This window comes from Hylobates moloch, unplaced genomic scaffold (genome assembly GCF_009828535.3).
Source record: "Hylobates moloch isolate HMO894 unplaced genomic scaffold, HMol_V3 SCAFFOLD_8, whole genome shotgun sequence".
Classification (NCBI taxonomy): Eukaryota; Metazoa; Chordata; class Mammalia; order Primates; family Hylobatidae; genus Hylobates; species Hylobates moloch.
The window spans coordinates 12,623,537-12,646,504 of NW_026652283.1; the positions used below are offsets into that span (position 1 = coordinate 12,623,537).

Below are 22,968 nucleotides of genomic sequence, written 5' to 3' on the forward strand. Positions count from 1 at the left end.
CATGCTAAGTTCTAACCAACTGAACCAAGTGGCCACAGACAATAAAGCTAATGTTTAATAGCTCCAAAAGTCCAGAGCAGACCACCTGGGGACGTTTAACTATGCCAGGTCCAAAGGTAGGCCACGGAGGGGCCTCGGCACTGACAGGATGAAGCACGACGATGGCTGCGTGTACCACATAAGGTAGAAGCCATGTGGAACAGTGGGTCACAGGAGATGGGGGAGAGGACAAGGTGGGAGAAGGGCAGAGAGACACGAACCAGAGATGCAATGATGGAGAGCAGGGAGCAGAGCAAGGAGGGAAAGGAAGACAGAGAGAAGGAACAATCAGAGAAGCCAAGAGGGGAAGAAACAAAGAAGGATGCATGCACAGTCAGGCTGAGATGAGTCCATGAGGGCAGGGAAAGGCAGCTGAGGGTTCTTAGTGCAGAAAGTAGGGTTAAGCCCTCTCCATAGTGTGGATGGTTAAAACAGTCCAGAAATCGTCAGAGTTCACCAATTTATGTGGACTTCCCTCCTCTGCCTGATTCTCTTCTACTTCCCAGAGCAGGTCCTGAAGTCCTTCTGCCTTAATAGACAAAATTCTCTCCAGGCTCCAGAGCAGGTATGGACTGTCCGCTGCTCAGCTGAGGACAACTGACACCCTCCTCAAGCAGCTCCCCTTCAGGGTTTCTGTTTGCAGCAAGGTATCCCAGCAGAGCCATCCCTCATGCTAGGATCAGAGCGGCTCCCCACAAATGGCGGGATCTGTGGCCATCAGGAAAGTACCGTCCGTTTAAAATACATATTTCCCTTATGGGCCAATGGGGTATCTGAAATTCCTCTATTACAAACTTCTTCCACCAAGTTAGAATACAAATGCCCCTAGGGAGGGAAACTCATTAGTTGCTCTTGTCTATTTGGACCCTGGCAAGGACTTACTGTTATAGACTGGAAGGAGGAAATTCTGGGGCCACATGGAGGACAGACCCAGCACTGAATCGAACAGTACTTCCTGGAGAAACCCCAGCAGTGCCGGGAGCAGAGGGAAGCAGGAAGAGAGTCCTCTGGGCAGGCAAAGGACAGAAAGAAGGCACTGGAGAATTAGAGGTAGGAGCTATCAAATGAGAGAAAAGAACATGGAAAAGGAAGGAAAAAAGGGTTAAACGTACACTCTTTTCCAATTGCATAACTTTTCCCTGAACTGACCATCAAGATCAAGATGACAAAGTGGCCATGATTGCTACTTGGAAGTTCCAGAAGCACACAAAAAACCCTTTTCAAGCCCTAATGCTTCCTCCCACAGACAAAAAGCCAGCTCCAGATACTTCCAACTCTTAACAGCATCAGAAGCCCCCACTACATGACTAGTTAGCCTCTTTCTTGAATCCAATAGAGCACAAGAGTGGAATACACCAATGTCAGAGAAAGTGCTGTTCTCCCAGAGCATCTAGAAAGCTGAACGGTGTCCTTATCCCCTCTCTGCTTTGCTGAGTAGTTTTCATAACAACCACTGAACTGGTTTCACTTCTGGAAGAACTGAAATGACACCAGTAACTACTTGCTGGGTTACCAAGTCTTCCCTTTCATTGACCAATGAGACTTCTCCTTGGGCACAGAAACTGCAGGGCCAAATGGGTGAAGTTCCATGACCCCAAATAGTACTTTCCTCAGTAAAATTAGTCACCAATTTGTTCTTGGAGAACAACAGTGATGAGAGACCAGGGCATTCACATCTGTATCAGCCTCTTCTGATACAGATGTGCTGGTTAGATGTCTGGAAAGAATGACATGGCAGGCAGGCAGGCAAGCAGGACAAGAACTGGGACTCTGGCTGCTGCTCTCTTTCTACCCTGCAGAGCAGCCCGGTCTTGAGTCCTGCTACTCAGCCAGTCCCTGTATTTGGCCGGAGCAAAGCTTCCATGGCCTATATGAGTGTAACTGGACCTACAGCTGTCACAGCCATTGGACAACTTCAGGTAATGTTGGTCTGAGCCATCAGTTCCCCTACTTCTCTCCTGCTTGGTTCTGGGAATTGTTGCACTCACACTTCCTGCCCTAATTCCTCTCTTCCTGGGCTCTGACTCTAGGCTTCAGACCTTATTTCCTGTTTTCAGTATCAACTCTGGCTTCTAGAGCCATCTATCTAGAAGAGAAGACTCTCTATGATCTCCATTCAGAGGGGCGGTGGGGGAAAGGTTCTGGAAGAGACTCCAGGCAAGCAGCCAGCTGGGGCCTAGGGGAAGAGAATTATTCACAGGATCACAGATGTTAGAGATGAAATGAACTTGCAAAAACACATCTCACTCATCCATCCCACCTTGTAATGTGGGCCCTTTTCCAAGAGCATATGGCCTGTTCCCATCTGATTTCAAAGAATCTATCATTACTGACAAATACATACTGAGCGCACCTCATGTGTTCTGTGTTGTCCCAATCATGAGGGGTGGAAACTAAGGGGCTCTCTTTCTCTAGAAAGGGCTTGCACACGGTGTGATAAATTTACTTCTCTCATGCATTGCCTGAGCCCACCTAGATATCTGTCCCATCATGCTCACAAAGATATCTTCCAAACACCTGAATACCCCTCTTGCAGATAAGCAAGCCTCTGATTATCCTGGGAAAATAATAGGGACAGTAGATGCTGAAGGCCCAGCAATGGGAGGAACTACGGGAGGGTTCTGAGGGGGACAATGGAAGCAGCCTTTGGGCAACACCACCACTGACTGGTAAAGATTTTGGTCTGAGGTAACAGCGATTACAGCTGATTCTCTAAGACTATTCAAGAAGTAAGAAGGAAAAGATTGCTCCAAGACCTATCACCATCCAGGATAGTGAGGAAAGGATACTCTCTTCCTTGTCAACTTCTCATCTACTGAGATGGAATCCTAGACCTTAGACTGATGTGCACTCAATTTTATTTTCTCCTCACAACACCATGGTACAGAAAAAAATTCCCCCAGTCCCCAGGGTTATTGAAGAGTTTCAGCTGATCCAGGATCAAATCCTGGGGCATCCAGTTGAAAGTGTTCTGGGCTTGAAGGTCTCAGGTTCACTCTTGACCAGAGTCTAGAGTTTGGAGAGAATTGAAGTTCCCATGCAGCTGTAGCTCCCAGGCCCCATCAGACTGGGGGTGGACCTGACAGTTTTTCCCACCCCTACATCCTTTCTTCTCTAATTCTCCTTCCCTTTCTACTTCTTGTCTTTCATCCCACTCTTGTCTCTCCCTTGGCTATTCTCTTATTCTGAATGTTTGGGTCTTAAGGTCAACTGGGAAAGGGAGGAAATCAACTTTGCCAGGCTCCAGTTAGCCCCTGTTGCAATAGCTGGGATATCCTATTACTCCAAGGCTAAATGCTTGATGTCCCAGGAGGGTTGAATAAATAAAAGTGTTCAAAATAAAGTGAAGCATACTGGTGAAATCCATGGGCTTCACTGTCATTTGGATAAGTGTTCTAGTTTCCACACTGCCATTAATAGTGCGGGCCAGTTGCTTTCCTTTCTGATTCTCTTTCCTCATCTGTAAAAGAAGGAGAATAATACTACTGCCTAAATCCTAGGTCTCCTTTGAAGGCTAAATTGGCTCAGGGCAGGCAAAGCACCATTTCATATAAAGAGTGGCACCAGAAATGCAGTAGGCATTTGGTTTTTCTAAAGGGGGAATAAAATGAAACTGACCTCTTCTGAAACTCCAAATTTGGCCCACCCCACTCTCCTCCCAACCAGGGCAAATCCAGGATTCAAAACATACCCAAGAGTATGTTAATCAATTCTAGGTTAAGACCCTTAACAGCCCGCACTCCCACTGAATATCAGAGACAAGAGAGTTGTTGAACTGACATCCGATGGTGGATTTCATCATCTCTAATTCCACTGACTTTCTTTGTCATTTTCATGGTGTTTCCTCCCTTCTGTTTTCCTTTCCTTTCCTCATCTCTGTTAGCTTCTTTTCATTTTTCTTCAACTCTTCTTTCTCCTTCTTGATCTTTATTAAGCATTCACTCAATGACATTGCACTGGAAACCATGATAAGAAATCTCAACAAATAGAGCCTGACCTGTCACAGACTTTATAACCTAAACAACATGACATGTTCTACTCACCAGTAGTTCTCAAACTGGGAAGTTTATAAAAACAGTAATTAGTAGGGCTTTGCTCCAAACCTATTAAATTGGAATCCTTAGGTATGAGGCCAGAGCATCTATATTAAAATAACAATAATAAAATAAAATCTCCCCTGTTGATTTCAAAGTCAACCACTACCATACAGTAAAATAAACTATAAATTCTACCAAGCTCCTTTCTCTCTTTCTTGCTATTTTTTTAACTCCTTCATTCTCACCATCCTCTCAGCTGATTATGTCAAACTGTTTTATTTTTGAGAATTTACAATATTTGCTTTGATATAAGCAATGAGAATACAGGAATGGTAAGAATAAAAGGCAAAGAGGTTGGAAGGAGATTGAAGGAGTATGCAGACAGTAGATCTATGAAGGCAAAAGAAGTGGAGCGATGCAGATGGAAGACAGCAGAAATACGAGTAGGCAGAGGAGGAGGAGGGCAGGTGGGCGGAAGCAGCATGCAGAAACCACAGTGCATCCTGGCTTCCTGGGAAGCCTGTTGCCCTAGCAACCTGATGCTGAAAGGTTAAAGGCTGCTGCTCCCTACTACTCTGGATTACATGTTGCCAAGGCAACAGAAGGCATCCAAGACACGTGGTGGCAGGCCATGAGGACTTGGGGGTATGCCAGGAATCCTCAGTTCAAGACAGGCTACCCTGGCTGGCTGCACCATTGTGCTACCTTCCACTCTCAACCCATACCTCAAAAGCTCACCCCAGATGCAGCATTCCCTGTGATACTCTTCTCAGTGCCACCCCCCTACTTTGGGAAGAGAGGAAATGATATTCAGCTGCAACTAGGCAGACAAATCCAGGAGTAGTCAAGGGACACTAGTGCATGGAAACTCCAAGAACTCAAAAGGAGAAGCAACCATTTAGTTAGAGGAAAGCCAATTATAATGTATCTAACTTCCTCCATTGCTTTGCTCATCTGTTTGCAAGCCTGTAAACAAATTTTGTAAAAATAACAAAACAAAACCTGCATAATGCATCTATCAAAAGAAAAGGATGCCTTTTCTTTTAAGAGGAATTTATCTTTCAATACTAGTAGATAACAGAAGCCATTTATTCAAAACCAGGTGTGTACCTGGCAGAGTAATGAGTGACTTAAAAGGTTATTTCATTTAATCTCCATAATAGTTCTTTGAGGTGGAAGAGTATTAACCACAACAGAGAGATGAGAAAAAAAAAAAAAAAAAAAAAACAGATCACAGAAATCACACATGGCAAGAGGTCACCGGACTCTGAAAGGTGGAACCAGAACTCAAAATGGCTCCATGGCATCTGCTCCATCCACGATACTATACTGCCGCCATCTGAAAAGACACTGTATCAGGTAACATGGCCCCATTCTTACACCCAGAATGAATAAAAAAAATAGCTCCCTGCCAAGACCTCAGGCCCTATATCAGCCAACTCCAGAGCACCTCCTCAGCCTCAGCTATACTGACCCTCCTATTACTCATCAAGAAACAACAGTAACCAAAACCATTTCCCACTGGAAGGCCTTCACACCTGCTGTTCTCTCTGCCAAAATGCTGCCTCTCAGATCTTCACGCGTCTTGATCCTTCTCATCGTGCAAATCTCAAGGGCTACCTCCTCTGTGGCCTTCTCTGACAACCCTAACTAAAATAGCTCACAATACCTCTTTCTGCTATTTTCATTAAAGCATTCACCACTATCCAAAATACTATTGTTTAATTGATGTGTCTGTTTACTGTCAGTCAATGCTCCATGAGGACACGTCTCTCTTACTGATCACATCTCCAGGACCTCAAACAGTTCCTAATACCCAGTAGATAAAAGATATTTTGTGAATAAGTAACTGAGAAAGTATGTTGTTTGGAGAGGAAGTTACTACCTTTGAAAAGTTAATTGCATTGATTAAATATAGTTGGGTGATACCTTGACAATTAGCATATAATATAAATTGCATATGTTTATTTTCCAAAGTGTTTAAAACTGTTTATTTCTTTCTTCTCCCTCTTTTGATAGAGCACTAATAAAGTCAGGGCTATCACTGGCACTTAAATATTTTCATGATAAAAGTCTTGCTCTGCTACCTCAGATGGCACCCCTAACCTGAAGCAGGCCTTTTGCCATGTCTGTCTGCTAAAAATAAAGTGGACACGAATGTGATAACTCCCGCTGGAAGTGCCAGGTTGCTGATTGCTGGTATCTGGCCCTCATATCTGTGAGGAAGGGAAAGGTGATGGAGCTAGCAGCCCAGAGAGACGTAGGAATGTATCTGCCAGTAACCACAGAGATTAACCTATCAGCCGTTTTCATTTGGGTTTAAAATACTTTTCTCTTAATTGCAACTGACATTTGCTGCCCCGAAATAATTAATTCATCCATACATTTAATAAATATGTATTAAGGGCTTACTCTGTGCCAAGCTATATGTTAGGTTCTGGTGATATAAAAATGATAAAGACCTAGTCCTTGCCCTTGCAAAGTCTGTAGTCTAGCAGGACAGAGAACTGAAAAAACTACTACCATTACTTACAGTTGTGATATGGACTATGTATGAAATGAAAAGAAATAAAGGGAAAAGAAACAGGAGTTTTGAACTGATGGTAGAGAAGAAAAAATATCTGAGGGCATGAGGACCTTGGGTGAGGAGCACAGCCCTAGATGAGATGTACCACTTGGGCCCTGGAAAGTAGAAAAATATCAGCACCACACTTAAACACACACATGCACATGAAACGAGAAGCAAGCCGGAAGCAGTGGCTCACGCCTGTAATCCCAGCACTTTGGGAGGCCAAGATGGGCGGATCACGAGGTCAGGAGTTCAAGACCAGCCTGGCCAACATGGTGAAACCCCGTCTCTACTAAAAGCACAAAAAATAACTCGGTGTGATGGTGAGCGCCTGTAATCCCAGCCATGCGGGAGGCTGAAGCAGGAGAATCATTTGAACCCCGGAGGCAGAAGTTGCAGTGAGCCGAGATCGCACCATTGCACTCCAGGCTGGGTGACAGGGTGAGACTCTGTCTCAAAACAAAACAAAACAAGAAGCAAGAAGCAAAAAGCAAAAACAAAACAAAGAGAGAGGCGTGCAGAAAGGGAAACACTAGTGCTAAAAGACGAACTTCACCTTGCCAGTCCCACCAAGGACCTCAGTAGTGGAACAGCTAAAGGGAACACTGACACTTAACTCTTTCAGCATTGTCCCAGGCCTGGAGTGAACCAGAAAGAGCATCACCTTTGGAGAGAACACCCAAACTGCATGTCCAATGACCACAGAGCTAGGTGAGTTCAAGATCATACTGTTGATGGTTTGTGTTTCTGTTTACTTCATTCATTTATTCAATGGAGACTTACCAAATAACTCTCATAGACCCATACTTGCTGATTCCTACCATTTTCAAGGTCTTTTCCAGGTACTTTGAACAACCTTACTTAATAACCTTAAGAAATAGGGTCTAGGCCAGGCACAGTGGCTCACACCTATAATCCCAGCACTTTGGAAGGCCAAGGTGGGTGGACCACCTGAGGTCAAGAGTTTGAGACCTGCCTGGCCAACATGGTAAAACCCCATCTCTACTTAAAAAAAAAAAAAAAAAAAATTAGCCTGGCGTAGTGGTGCATGCCTGTAATCCCAGCTACTCAGGAGGCTGAGGCAGGAGAATCACTTGAACCTAGGAGGCAAAGGCTTCAGTGAGCCGAGATCACACCACTGCACTCCACACTGGGTGACAGAGTGAGACCCTGTTGAAAGAAAGGAAAGAGACAAAAGAGAGAAAAGAGAGACAGAGAGAGAGAGCGAGAGAGCAAAAGGTCTATTTGTATCACTATTTTATAGATGAGGAAACTAAGGCTCAGAGAAGTTAAGGAATTTTTCCAAAGGTCACACAGTAAGTGGTGATAGAACCAGGAAACAGCCGAGGCAGTGAGAGTCCAGAACTCCCTCACTTAACTGTGGTGTGTGTATTCATTTCCTAAGGCTGCAGAAGACTCAGGGGCTTAAAACAACAGAAATATATTCTCTCAAGGTTCTGAAGGCCAGAAACCTAAAATCAAGGTGTCGGGAGTCTCACACCCTAAGGCTCTAGGGGAGATTCCTTCCTTGCCTCTTCCAGCTTCTGGTGGCTTTCCTAGCTTGTAGCTCAACAACTACCACCTCTGTCTCTCTTTATATGGGCTTCTCCTCTGTATCTCTGTCTTCTCCTCTTCTGTCTCTTATAACGACATTTGTCATTGAATTTAGGGCCCACCCAAATAATTCAAGATGATCTCATCATGACATCTTTAAGTTAATTACATCTGCAAAGATCCTTTATCCAAATAAGGTCACATTTATGGTTCCAAGGGTTAAGACATGGACCTATCTTTTGGAGGATCACCATGCTACCCAATGCAGTGTGTATAGAGTGCACAGTTTAATGAGTGTTAATTGTTTCATCAAAGTTAGCTGTTACTACGAACCTGACACTATGTGCTAGGAAGACAAAATTACTAAAGCATAGCCCTGGCCCACAATGAGCCTACTCTGCAGCAAGAGAGACAAATGTGTTAACAAGGCAGGTTATAATAAAAGCATGAAGAGGGCACAGGTGAAGCACAAGAAAAGAAATGGCAGATTCTGTGAAGGTGGGAGTCAGGAAAGTGCACACAGAAGAAACGTCATGAATTCTCCTATAAAGTGGACAAGGGGTGGGCAAGGAAGAGGACATTCTAAGAAGAGGAGGTGGCAAAGACAAAAGCACAGAGATGTAAAACAGTCGGAACCATTCGGGGAGCTGTAAATAATTTAGTGTGGCTTGACATTGCTGCTCAAGGGCAGGGAGGTTAAGAGAAATCCTGGAGAGGTGGCCTGGGACCAGATTAAAGAGGACGCTTCATTCTAAGCTGAAGGAAGCCAGGGCGGTTTTAAGCAAAAAAGTAATAATCAGATCTGGGTTTCTAAAGAATCACAGGTAAGCTTCCATGTGACAGCACAGACAAGAGAGAATGAGTGCCAGCCCTTGGGTCACTGCAGCATGTATGGAGTTGAGGGGACAAATTGGAGCTACCTAAGAAGGTGGAACTATCAAGGTCCCATTACTGTCGGAGGGGAAGGGAGGGCTCTAAGTTGATTTCCAGACTGAGAAATAACTCCCTTTTTAGAACTCTTGGTTCCTATAATGCTTCTCCTTCCTTGCTCTTCGTGTTCTCTTCTTATCTCTCTGATAATTTTGTCTTAGATCCTTTATCATCTGCACCTTGCACCTCCCCTGGCCATCCCTCAAATGGTGGTGCACCCAGGGTTCTGCCCTTGACCCACTTCTCTCCCCTTTCCACTGTTCACTCTGAGCCATCTCATCCACTCTCATGGTTTCAGCTATCCTGTCCCTGCAAATGAGGCTTATAGCTACATGTCCAGCCCAAATCTTTCACTCTACCTCCAGGCCCAAATCCAAGTGCTTACTAGACATTTCCACCTATATGACCCACCCATGTTCTAAATTCTATACATTCTCATTGCCGCTGTCACCAAATCTGTGACAAATCTAATTACTCTTATCGTAATTTTTGTGACTAGCACTAAAAGGGTCAACAGTATTCAGTGCTGCAGAAGGTCAAGAACTACTTGAAAAGTCCATTGGATTTGGCACCTTGGAGAAGTGAGAGATGAGGAAGTGCAAAAGGCAATTTCAGGCTACCCTTTAAGGAGGTGAACTGTGAAAAGAAGGAGACAGGGAGGGAGAATGAGCATCAAGGAAAACTTTCATGTTTGTTTAATAAGATGAGGGTGATTTGAGCACATTTATGGGCCACAGTGATAATTGATATTTTGGTTGCACAATTGATATTTTGGGTAAGACTATTCTTGACAGTGGGACACTAACACATATATTACAGGCCGCTTAACATGCCAGTTCTCTTAAGTTCTCAGTGCCTGCGGTGCGTGCGTGCGTTCACACACACACACACACACACACACACACACTACACACGCCAGTTATTATGACATCCAAAAATCACCCTCATACGTTCCCAAACGTCTTCTAAGAATCCCTAAAAGGGAAGATACCAGTAGAGAGGAATAAGTTGATAGTTAAGAAAAAAAGAAAATGACTGATGAACCAAGATCCTAGTTCTGGAGAAGACTAGACTAAGACACAAAAGAGGGTTTGGTGTGAGACAAGGGAAATACACGATGTTTGGGCTTTGTTTCATACAGGCATTGGTTGAATTCCCAGGATGTCACTTCCTTTGAGACACAGTGGACTACACTGTCTGTTGACTACACTGTCTGTTGACTAGCCCCAAAGCCATTCCCACTCCTTTCCCCCCTTGTCACCTCCACCAGAGAGACTTGCAACGTCCACAGGGTTGCCCATGTGACATCGTTTGGGCTCATGAAATCAGGATGTGGGGAAGACTTTTTCTAATCCAATATCAACCCACTTCTTTTTCCTTCATTAAGTATGAGCATGATGGATGACTAACGCTGGGGCAGCCACCTTCCAACCATGACAAAATGCCAGGCGAACCCCAGATGTCAGCACTGACATCACCGAGCCAGTGAACCACCCCCAGCAGCCTCTGTCTCTAGACTCTTTGTTCTGAGACACCCACAGACTCATTTGTTTAAGCTACGGTGAGCAAATCACTACCTAAAGGTATTGGGCAACATAGCTAACCTCTCTGATCTATAGTTTCCTTGTCTCTAAAATAAAGATAAAATACGTGCTTTCTAAATTCAATGAAAACATTAAATGAGATAAAATATATAAGATGACTAGCTCATATAAAGTGACTAGCTCAGAGTTTGACAAAAAATAAATGATCAATCAGTGTCAGTCTTTCTCATCATAACCTTAAAATAACTTACAATAATTAGATCTTCTTTGTCTGTGTAAAATAGAATTATAGCAATAAACCTTTATTGTACTCAGAAAGGTAGAATAAAAATAACCACCTTTAATGTTACTCTCCTGCATGCTAGACCTTTAAACTACAGAATCAAAATATAATTTTGAATAAAATGTAGATCTAATAAGACAAAAAGAATCACAGAAGTCTCAGAAAGGGGACTAAGAATATACTCTTTGTATAGAAATCATAATTCAGGGAGTTTTTTTCAGCAATATCAATGTGATATAAAATTTGGCTGGCAATATTTAGTAAATTTATGTTGTCTTGTATCTATAACATTTTACTACTTCTCACCTAGTACCATTAATATTTCCTTCATGTAATAATTCACTTTTTTTAACATATTAACACTTCCAAATCTATGAGTGACTCTGATTCAAACACTATTTTATTCCGCTATGTTTTTAGAAAATGATCTTGACTTGTCTTTAATGCTTATATCCTATGTGTATCTGTTTGTTGAAATCACTTTATGTCTCTGCTTTGAAAATCCTGATAAGTTCTGATCAAGTCAATATCAGTAATTGCATCACCAAAGAGGTGGAACCTACTGAGCTGTTGTTTATCCACCACGTCTAAATGGAAGCAGGTTAACATCCCCAAATCTTCTATTTCTGTTAATAGGAAAAATTAGAATCCATTTTCCTCAAATGATTTAGGACAAGTCTGGTTTTTGAGAATCCAAGATGGCATATACTAAGCGCCAACTGTCTACCATGCACTGGGTACATTGTGTCATAAGGCTTCCTACCCTCTATGAGCTGGGTGTTATTTTTGTTTCCACTTTACAGAAGGAGATTTTGAGGCTCAGAGAGTCTGAAGAGTCCAACTAAGGTCACATGGCTGAGAATGAGTAGAGCCCATTGACTCCAAAGTCTGCATTCTCTCCTTGTGCTGGTACCTTCTTTTAGACACCATCACGTCCCTGGAAAATGTATGACAAGTGATGGCTGGTGTGTTACTTGCCAGCACCAAGTGCCTGTATTTCTATGAATGTCGAAGCAATTTCTGGGCTTCAATTGTTACAATCATTAACACTGCACCTAAAGAAAATCCTAGCTCCAATTTTTAAAGACAGGATGTGCTGGCCAACAAGAAACACATTTCACAGAAGCGGGTGGAAAGAGCCAGACAGACAGAGCTACATCACTACAAAGTTTCCAGTGCCTTAGAGAGCACTGCCTACCCATCTTTCCCCAAAATATAGTTCAAGTAGGGAAAACTGGAGAGAAGAAACTGAGCTCCAGGTAATTTTATCCTGGCCTTTTTTTTCTTACTCCCTCATTGTGTGCACTGGGAAAAAGTCTTAAAGTCAAACACGTCTGAATTCAGATTTCAGTCCCACTATTGTTGTAGATGTGTGACTTTGGCCAACATACATAAACGCTCTCTGATTTAGTTTCCCCATCAGGAAAGAAGAAATACTACTACTTCCCTCACGGGATTGCATAAGAATTAAAATGCTCATTAACATCATGCCTGGTTCAAAGTTGACATATTATGTTAGTCTTTTTCCTGTCACTTTTCCTACATCTATGTCTTAATACCCTTCATCCAAGAAATGCCATAACACTACAGTTTGCTCCCAAAGTATTCCGTCCCAAGGAATATTATATCACAGACAACTAAAAGCAAGGTAACAATCTAACAGACACCAGAAATTAGTGAAGAAGCGTAGGGTAAGGCATGAGTAACATGTAGCCATCTTGGTTTCAAGATTATGTGGATATGCAAATCCATATGAGCCAAGGGAAGGCAATAGTCTATTCCCAGTGTCACACACCACTGCCAGCCCATCTACTCTCTCCAAAACCACTGTCATTAAGCAAGTGGGGGTAGAGGATAGGGGAAGAGGGGGAGAGGATGAAGCCAAAGAAGAGTAGGGCCATCTTCCTATCCCCAATTAGATTCTGAAATGTGGCTCTCAGTACAGAAAATGAAAAGTGCTATTGAAAGCATCCATTCCCAAAGAAGCAATTTATTTTTTATTTTATTTTATTTTACTTTATTTTATTTTTGAGACAGAGTCTCGCTCTGTCACTCAGGCTGGAGTGCAGTGGTGCAATCTCGGCTCACTGCAACCTCCATCTCCCAGGTTCAAGCAATTCTCCTACGTCAACCTCCCAAGTAGCTGTGATTACAGGTGTGTGACACCACACCCAATTTTTGTATTTTTTGTAGACACGGGGTTTCACCATGTTGGCCAGGCTGGTCTCAAACTCCTTACTTAGGGTGATCTGCCTGCCTCAGCCTCCAAAGTGCTGGGATTGCAGGCATGAGCCACCATGCCTGGCCCCCAAAGAAGCAATTTAGAAAGGAAAGAATCATAGCAATAGACTCCACAGTAAGAATATTTTTGCATGTCATCTAAGGAAGAATAAGATCCAGAATGTGATGCACGTTTTAGCTACCATGCTACACCCTGATCAACACGTCTATTTCCAGATCCTGATCCTTTACTCAGCATACCCTTTTCTTCCCCATTCTTGGAGCATTAGAAGTTGGATGTTGAATCCTTTTGCCTGCTCCTACTGTAACTTCTTTCTATTTTCCTTCCTACCTTCTGCCCAAGCCATTTTCATTAGTCCTAATGCCAAGGACAAAACAGTTGTCATTGACTCTGTCATTCCCTATCACTACTCCTTATTTCCCTCACCTAAAGTGTCTGTTTGCCACGGTACAGCTCTAAAATCTTCCACATATTTTATTTCATTTTATCTTCAAAATGTAAGATGTATAGGGCAGAACACAAGATTTATATCTCATAAACTATAAACTGAGTATCATGTAGTATAAGTAATGTGTTTGCCCACATTTTCAAAGCTCATCAGAATGGAGACTAAAACTCAGGGATGTGTAATTCTTAGTTCAGTGTCTTATGATGCAGAATTGTATAATAGAAAGCGTAGGTTTCAAAATAGGTATTCTTGATATTTGAATTCTAGTCCCATTGCTAATAATGTGCTGTGATATCCTGGATTAGTTACTTAACCTTTCTAAGCTAAAATCTGAAAACCCAGGGAAGATTTCAGACAATCAGTAGAAAAACCTCCTAGAAAGAAATGGAAATACACCTAGCTTCAGTTCATTATTTGGTTTCAGATGGGCATCTTAAATCCAGGATCTCAGGGAGAATAAAAGCAATTATAACAAGGCAAAATAAAATAGGCTCTTTATACTCAGGTGGGGAACTGCCAAAAAGCACGTCATACATTTTTAAACATTCTCCATTACTATTCTAAACAGTCTTCTGCTACAAGCACCTAGCAGTTCTTTCCAGGTTAGAGATTTTCTTTAAGGGACCATGCCCTGTGTGGCTGCAGCAGGCTTCCATACTACTTGTGAGCCTCAACTTCCCCGGTGGGGTGAGACCAAGATTCCCACCTCACACTTCAGAGCCTTCCCCCGGATTTTCACCTTTCAACCATATGCCCTTCTTGGGTGGTCTCCAATTTAGTTTTTTCTACAATTGTCCATGCTGCCTTTCGATTCCCATTCTTTTCCTGCATCATGATACACTCTCACTCCCTCCAAACTGCTCCACATAGCCTCCAGCCTCACCTGTTGAATGTTAGGCTGGACACTTTAGTGAAGCACTTGCCATATATCACCTCATTTAATCCTCAACAACCCTGTAATCAACATATTATTATCTCCATTATACAGGCAAGGAAACCAACATTGAGAGTCAGGGATTGGTGACTTGTCCTGATTCCAACATTTAGGAAGTGATGCCTGAATCCAGCTTGGACTCTAAATTCTGATTTTTTAATAGCCCTACTCAGCTAGCCTCCATGCTTCTTTCCACCATAATATAAAGCTCATTTCCTCTTTGGGAAAGCAGAGTGCTAATTAATGTTCTTACTGATTAATTAGCATATGCAAAAAAGTGAGCACAGGCTATTTGACCAGGTGCTGAACTGCTGAACTGTGTCTGTGCTGTTGTCAAAAGTCTACAGAACAATGCTGTCCCTCCAGCATCAAAAACTTCTTGAATACAAACTTTATCCCTGTAATGCAATTGTCCACAAGAGCACTTACTAAGTGGGTTTTATTGGAAATAAACTAACAACAAAAATTTAAGTTAAAACAGACTGACAATTACCTGTCTCCGAGAAGGGGAGAACAAAATAGAAGGCTTATTGATCATCATTCAGACGATTACTATGAGCCTTCAGTGTGGCCAAGCTACATGTCTTAGATTTTCTGCATCAGTTCCACTTTCAAATGTTTTGTCCTATTCCCCTGTTATTAATAGTTGTCCAACTGTGTGTCCCCATTCTATGTTTGTAAAATATGGTCATGGTACTTAAACTTCTATTAACCAAAAACAAAAAAACAAAAAACGCCTGGCCTGGCCTTAGTTTTGAGGTGTTTTATTTTTGAAACTTGTCCCAAAGGCTTTTTTCTCTGAGATTTGGGGATTCCTTTTATTTGCCTTTATGCAAATCCGTTAAGCCCCCAGACATTCCTCTGCACGGCTACTGGGAAGTTTGCTGCTGGCACTCTCTCTCCAGGTAGCTCCTGCCACCACCCATTCAGCATCAAACCCCTGGGGCTGAGCCTCCAACTTTCCAGGATCTCCATTATTGGATCTTTTTCTTTCTTCTTTTCCCTCTTGCTGCTTACCTTTTAGAAACCATTCTTTCCAGGTCAAAAGTCAGATATTTACACTATTTTAGAAAAGCATCTAAAAGTCATTGCCCACCTCCTTATTTGGCGGAGAGAAAGACATGATGGAATATTTGGGTGTGGTAGCAATGAAGGCAGGAGCAAGGGGAAAGTGATGAGAGGAGGTCTCATTACAGTGACCTAGAAGAATTCACTTTACTGGTGTCAGTTCTCCTATTTACTCCTGGAAGGCAGTAGCCAGTGGGTCCTCTATGGAATTGTGCTACACTTAAGCGCCCCACCATTTCATACCCTTGTTATGTTCTCTTGTAGTTAGACTCCAGTATTGCCTGATTGTAAATCACGTAATAGATCACTTTCAGTCAGATGACATCCCCCACAATGCCATCTAACAAGGGAGAAAGTGAAGGGTAGTAAGATATATGAGACCTTAACCAGTCATTTTCTTGAGAGGCAAGAGAGTACATAGCCTTTGAAGCCAGCAACCAATGTTAAAATCCTGGCTTCCACTTAAGAGCTATGGCATTTTAGATATCTTATTTAACCTCTCTGAGCCTCAGTTTCCCCATCTGTAAGATAAAGATTAAACAATACCACTTAGGTCGCTAAGTAGTTAAGAGTATTAAATAAGATAGTGCGTACACAGCACTAAGCGCCTAGCATATGGGGAACACTCTCAAAGCCCCTAAGATACATCAGTGAAAAAAAGAGTTCAGTCTCTCTGCATGCTCTGCATCTTACCTCATATTTGTATAATGATGTTGTGGATTTGTAAAAGGTACCAGAGAGAAGCAATCAGCTAGTTTAGGCATAACCTTTTCTAACAGGGAGAAATAATATAGGTTGTACAATAGCCCACGTGAGAAAAAAAATCATTTTTACCTGTTGTGCTCTCAAAGTTAAGTATGTACTTATTCATGGTAATTTTAAAATTCGCTCTTAACCATATCAGAATTCTTTCAAAGCAAAATTGTGCCCTCAAATTGCCACTGTTAAAATAAAATATAATTTGCTAAGGACAATCATGTTTGAAAAAAAAAAAAAATCTACCTGAAGCACAACTCAATGGGTTCTGCCACGGCACTCTATATTTTCCATTTTGCTTATTTTTCCCACTTCCCTTAGCATGGGATATTTTTGCTAGTGCCTATTTTCTAACATCTGTACCTGCACCCACGTAAATGGAAGAATATGTTTCTCATATGATACTGCAATGTCTTCACTTAACACCGTCAACCTGACCTTTCCTAGACTGAAGGGAAGCTCTGAAGCAGAAGCTAGTCATCTCTGCCTGCTGCCGACAGGTGGCGGTAGCGGTCATGCAAGGTTCTTTCAGTCTCGGCTCAGCTGCTCCACTGCGGAGGTTCTCAACTAGCCAGGCAGCATGCTTGTGGTGTCTGTGCTAGGTTTTAAGGTGTTTACAAACATTATTAACCCGAAAGCATGTCTTTTAAGTACAAAACTAAAGGCAGGTTTGAATGTGGTGATAAAAAGTATAAGATGACAATGACAATAGTAGAAACCCAAAGTGATGAAAAATGATAAACGTAGCACTTGTGGTGAAACTAACTATTCTAAGACGTGAATGGCTGGCTGCAAAGGACAGTGCATATGTACTAAGTGCTGTATCTAAGCAATGAACAATAATCAGCAAAGCAAGGAAAATAACTGAATAACTGATAGTATGTAAAAACAAAACGACCCAAAGCAGAATAAAACGCTTTTTTCTGCAGTTAGGAAATAAGCCCCAGTGTCAAGTGGCAATTAGTCATATGACAATTAACCTAACATTAATGCAGGAGAGGCTAGGATTTGTTGGAGATTTAAAGCAGTGGTTGTCAATCTTAACTGCACACTAGAATCACCTGGGGAGCTTTTAAGACTCCCAAAGCCCAGGCCAATAATCAGAATCCCGAGGGGTGGGACTCAGGCATCGGCAGTGTTGAAAGCTCTTCAGGTGATTTTAATGTGCACCCAATTGCCTTCAAATCTAAGCATGGGGAAAATGTGTTGCTACAGGTTCCATGGATTAAAATCCATTTGGATGTGCAGATCAATGTGTGTGATGAGCGTTAATACCTTGGCAAGAATTATTTCCCTATGACATTTGTATCTTCAAGGAGAGAAATCACCTGCCTTGAGGGATTTTTCTTTTTATAGTCTTGAAAACAGTATGGGGGAGAACATGTATTGCCAAAGAATAACAGAGTATGCCTTTCATATACCCATTTGAAGAAACGGTATCCCAGAGCTACAAGCGTCAACATCCCTTAGTCATTTCAGTGAGTCCATTTACAAACAAGTGGACACAAAAACTTTTTCAAAACTATAGGAGTTTCTAGATACCAGCACCTTTCCCTCACTTTCACCTTTAAAAGATTGCTGAGCATACACGGTGGCTCACGCCTGTAATCCCAGTGCTTTGGGAGGCTGAGGCAGGTGGATCACCTGAGGTAAGGAGTTTGAGACCAACCTGGTCAACATGCTGAAGCCCTGTCTCTACTAAAAATACAAAAATTAGTTGGGCATGGTGACAGGCGCCTGTAATCCCAGCTACTCGGGAGGCTGAGGCAGGAGAATCACTTGAACGTGGGAGGCGGAGGTTGCAGTGAGCCGAGATGGCATCATTGCACTCCAGCCTGGCTGACAAGAGCAAAACTCTGTCTCAAAGAGAAAACAAAACAAAACAAAAAAGGATTAATTGCTGGCCTACCCACGCTGTCAATGCAATCTGGTTACCTTCCATCATTAACAACCAAGTTTTACAGGAAAACAAATGCATGGTTTAGTCCTCAGTACAAACCCTCAGGCCCTTCTCCCTGCTGCCCCTTTTTACCTTATCTGCCATTATCATAGAAGAGCCCCCGTGGATGCCCAGGATGGGGGTGAGAGTCTGTGCTGAAATGAAATCGAGGATCTGGGCGATGGCTTCCTGGTCTGTGTCATCAGCAAACACCACGCCCTGGATCTTCCGGTCAGACATGAGATCACAGATGCGGGTGATGATGCTCTTTGGGTCAGTCTCATTCATGGCTACCAGTTCCACCCGGGGCACCACAGAGAGATGGTGGAAATCATCTTTCTCGTGGGCATCCTTGATGGCCACCTCGTCGGAAGTGCCCACGAGGATGACAGCAATGCCAATGCTGGGGGGGCTCTTCTGAGAACGAGCTCTGCTGCCTGACACGGCCAGGACAGCCAACACCAACCAGAACTTGGGAGAACAGCACTCCGCTCTGGGCTTCATCTTCAACTCGTCGACTCCCTGCAAACACAAAGAAAGAGCATGTTAAAATAGGACCCACACCACGTAACCTGTCTTAGAAGAGGCTAGATACTGCAATTCGAGGACCTTATCTCCTTTCATTGAACACCAAACCCAACTCCATCTACCAGCATACTCTCTTATCTCTGGTATTTGTTCTGCAGAATGAGAGAAAATGAAACTTTCAAAAGCCTCAGAAATCATTGAGCAAGGCAATAAAAGGTGCTATTGCTATAGTCATTGGCAGCTACAGGCAGAGACAAAGGAGGAAAAGGGGTTGTGAGCGGTCCAGGTAGCCATGCGAGTACGCATTCACAAATCTCCTGGCCCTCCTGTTACAGCCCACCCTTGTACTGTTCTTGGGCTGAGGGAAAGCAAGGCCAGACAAAGTGAGCAGAAAAACGTGCTCAGCAGAGATGACCAACAGAACATGGGCTGGATAAACTGGATGTGGGGGGCTATAAGTACACAAGCCCTGCATTCTTGCTGCCTTCACCTTATGTTTGCCTCCATGAGGACAACAGCCAGAAAATTCTTTAGTAACCTTGTTAGTATCTGGCTCTTAATATTAAATTACAAGAACAACTGATACATGACTAGTATTTTTAAAACATTGCCTCAATTGATCCTTACAATGACCCAGTAGGGAATAAAATAAGAAAAACATTATTATCCCCATTTTTATAAACATTGACGCCAAGGCTCAGAGAAGCTAAGTGTTCTAAGACCATGAACCAATCAATTAAGTGAAACAAACCTGAACCCAGATCTTCTGACTTTTGTATTCCAATATGTGTTCTATTACACTACGTGGAACTGCCTCTCATATAACCAATTATTATAAGGAACACATATTACTCCAATCTATTTGGGCACCAAAATACAGAAATTTAAACAAATACCATTAGCAGCTGAAGTAATGTTAGAGCCACATTTGAAAAATGTTCCTTTTTTTTTCCTGATGCCATCCTACAGTCGTGACTTCCCTAAAATGACTGATACCGTATTTTCATATAATTTGCCACCTTTTACCTACAAGGAACTCCTTCCTTTTTACTTCCACATATGACCCTAAATCTTACTCTATGCACAAAACTAAGGACATAACGCTCTATAGAATATAAGCCTTGGCCATCTCTCTCTATGCTTCTCATTATTCTCCAAGAGCTCCTCTTATTTTAATATAACTAGTTCTGCTTATGTTGCTTTATTTTAAGTAATCAGTGTTCACTATTCAGGTGATGGCTACATTAAAAAGTCCATATTTCACCACTATACACTATATCCATGTAACAAAAGCATACATGTACTGCCTGAATCCATAAAAAATTAAAAAGAATCATTTATTGCACATCTTTTATATGCTGCACACTGTGTTAGGCATTTCCTCATATATAATCTCTCTGATCTTCATGGACACCCTATAAATTAGACATTTTATTCCCATTTCTCAAATAGAAAAACAGAAGCTCAACACAGTTATGTAATTATCCAAGGTCAATAGCATTATAACACCAGCATGCCAATACATAAACACAGCATTTTAATACTCCAAGGCAATACTCTACAAACTGCACCCAGAACAAAAACCAGATTCTCATTCTTCTACAAAGAGAGAGAGAGCATGCAATCAAGGATGAAAATGCTGCTTCAGATCTCCTGCTTGTTTCAAAAAAAAAACAGGTGAGAGATCAAAAATCTAAAACTGTTGAGAGATTAGCTAATTTAAAAAATCATGATGGTATTGAATAAAGAAAGATAAGGAAGTGTTCGAGCTAAGCAGTCAGTCTTGACTGCAAAGGGCATTAATGATTTGGGAGCAAGATGCTGGGACATTTTGCGGCTGAAGAAGCACAAAATCCAATCCAGTTCTTGGCAGAAAACATTTTGGAACTTTTAATGGTATAGTCATCCTTCAACGCTGCCAAGAAGGAGACCTGTATTGATTGCCTTGTCTCTCTCTCGCAAATAAGATGAGTAGCTCAGTGGTTCATGCCTGAGCAAAGTTTACTCCTGACAGTTTTCTGATCTCAGTGTCTCTGTGAAAAGAGGGAATGACTCCACGATCCCTGGAAACCTTTGCTGATGGGCTGTACACAATTTAGCAGGAGAACCAGGGCCTGAATTCCTCCTCTCAGAACTTAAAGGAAAGAAACACTAGATAGGCAATTGAGTAGTACTGATATTCAGAGGAAGACAGAAGGGGTTTAGCACCACAAAGCCGTGGACAAGCTACACACACACACACACACATACACACACACACACACACACACACAGTTCAATTCCAATGACTGGTTCTCAAGGAAAGCCAAAAGATTTACCGTTTTGCAAAACTATAAGCTAATTTCATTCCAATGGTATTCTAATCCTACAGTTACAAGTCACTAAATTAGTTTCCTTCACATTTAAAAGTGGCCCACTCTGCCGTGACAGTTTATTACCTTTAATGCACTCCACTCTCCCACTTTGATGTTTTATTTGCTCTCTCTAAAATATCTCTTGTGTTCCTCTATCTTGTCTCACACAATATATTATATTTGGCTATGCAGTGGCTAGTTGTGACACCCAAAGAATAGCATCTGGTTTTACAGGGCATCTCATTTATACTCAGGATACAGCAAAGCACTTTACAAAGCAATACATTATGGGAGATAACAGTAGCAGAGGGGCTGTGAGACAAAGAGGCTACTTTGAATACAAACTCAATTTCCAACATTAAAAGGGGATTCATTGAGAGAAAGCATGTAGTCCAAGATAAGCAGAGTGGCTTTGCTCTCTTCCTCACAGACACCATGATAAGTCTTGATGCACCTGCTCTAGGAAGTCTTGCTCCCCCTGTAGAATTGAGCATTGCTTCCTTTGGGCTCTCACCATAGCCTGCATGTATCTATCTAAATACACATGAACTTTTATTATCAATATATGATGATGTGTCCACCTACTTTAACTAGTTGATAACCTCCTTGTGAGCAGGGACTTTTTCAATTCAGTAATTATTTATTGAGCACTTATAACCTAGTGAACTTTTTTCTTTTTTTTTGGTGGTGAGGACGCAACAGATACAGATTCTATCCTTCAGGACCATGGTCTAGCAGAAGATACAGACATAGACCCATAAAGAAAATGTTTCCTCACTTTTATTCATATTCTTGAGCTCTAACAGTGCCTCATATGCAATAAGGAAGGACTCAATAAATGGTGGCCAATATTGAGTTTCTACCATTAGGTTGAACCACATAAAATTGTTAATATTTGACTATTTTTGACCTATAATAGTTCAACCTGCCAGGTGCCAGATATTATTATTGCCAGGTAATTTTCATGCATTATTAGATACTCACAAAAACATTGTAAGTCATACTTTCCCTTTATTACAAATGAGAAAACTGAGGGTTAAGTACATGACCAAGATTACACAGCTATTAAGGGATGGCATCAATTTTCAAACCCAAGTTTGTCTGGTTACAAAGCCCTTGCTCTTTCCCTTCTGGGGCCTCTCAGTATAATATGAGTGTTGAGTGAATGAATGAGTGAATGAATGAAATCCCCAACTAAAACCAACTGGTGTTTTAATACCAGTTCTGCGTTAACACAGTGCCTGAGGATGGGCGAGTCACCTAATTACCATCTCTATGCTATCATCGGTGAAACCAGGATAATATACCTAACCTACATACCTGAAAGATTTTTGTGAAGATCAAATGAAAATATGTATATGGAAGTGCTTTGAAGAATCTAAAATACTCTACAGATGCAAAAGATATTACGTTTAAGCTTCTATAGAAGCTGTTCAAGGAGCCTAGCTATTTATGATAGCACAAAGTGAGCGTGTGGGAGGTGAGGGTGAAAGAATGGCAGACAGAGGCTGAAAGGAATGTTAAGAGGAACCCCACATGGGGCAAAAGATGTTAGTTCCCTGAGCGATATAACTCCCTGAAGAAGATGTCCCATAATGGCCTCGGGGTAGCAGCAACCTCCACTGACAGCTTACTAGTCATGTAGATAAATTCAAGAGTCACTCAGGCCAGGGCCAGTATTGGGAATCAGTGGAGCTCAGCATATCAAAATCATGCCATGAATTCAGAAACTAGGGTGTACCA

At 42.1% G+C, this 22,968-nt stretch overlaps 1 protein-coding gene across 3 annotated transcripts in view; it reads right to left on the reverse strand.

The window, feature by feature from the left end:
* Nucleotides 1–22,968, reverse strand: part of GRIN2B (glutamate ionotropic receptor NMDA type subunit 2B) — a 421,004-nt gene that overhangs the window by 286,418 nt on the left and 111,618 nt on the right. For all 3 annotated transcript variants that reach the window (XM_032159685.2, XM_032159686.2, XM_032159687.2), the window contains one exon: nt 18,437–18,865. In XM_032159685.2, the coding sequence (XP_032015576.1) occupies nt 18,437–18,847 (411 nt within the window). In that variant the 5' untranslated portion in view covers nt 18,848–18,865. The remainder of the gene's footprint in view (nt 1–18,436; nt 18,866–22,968) is intronic.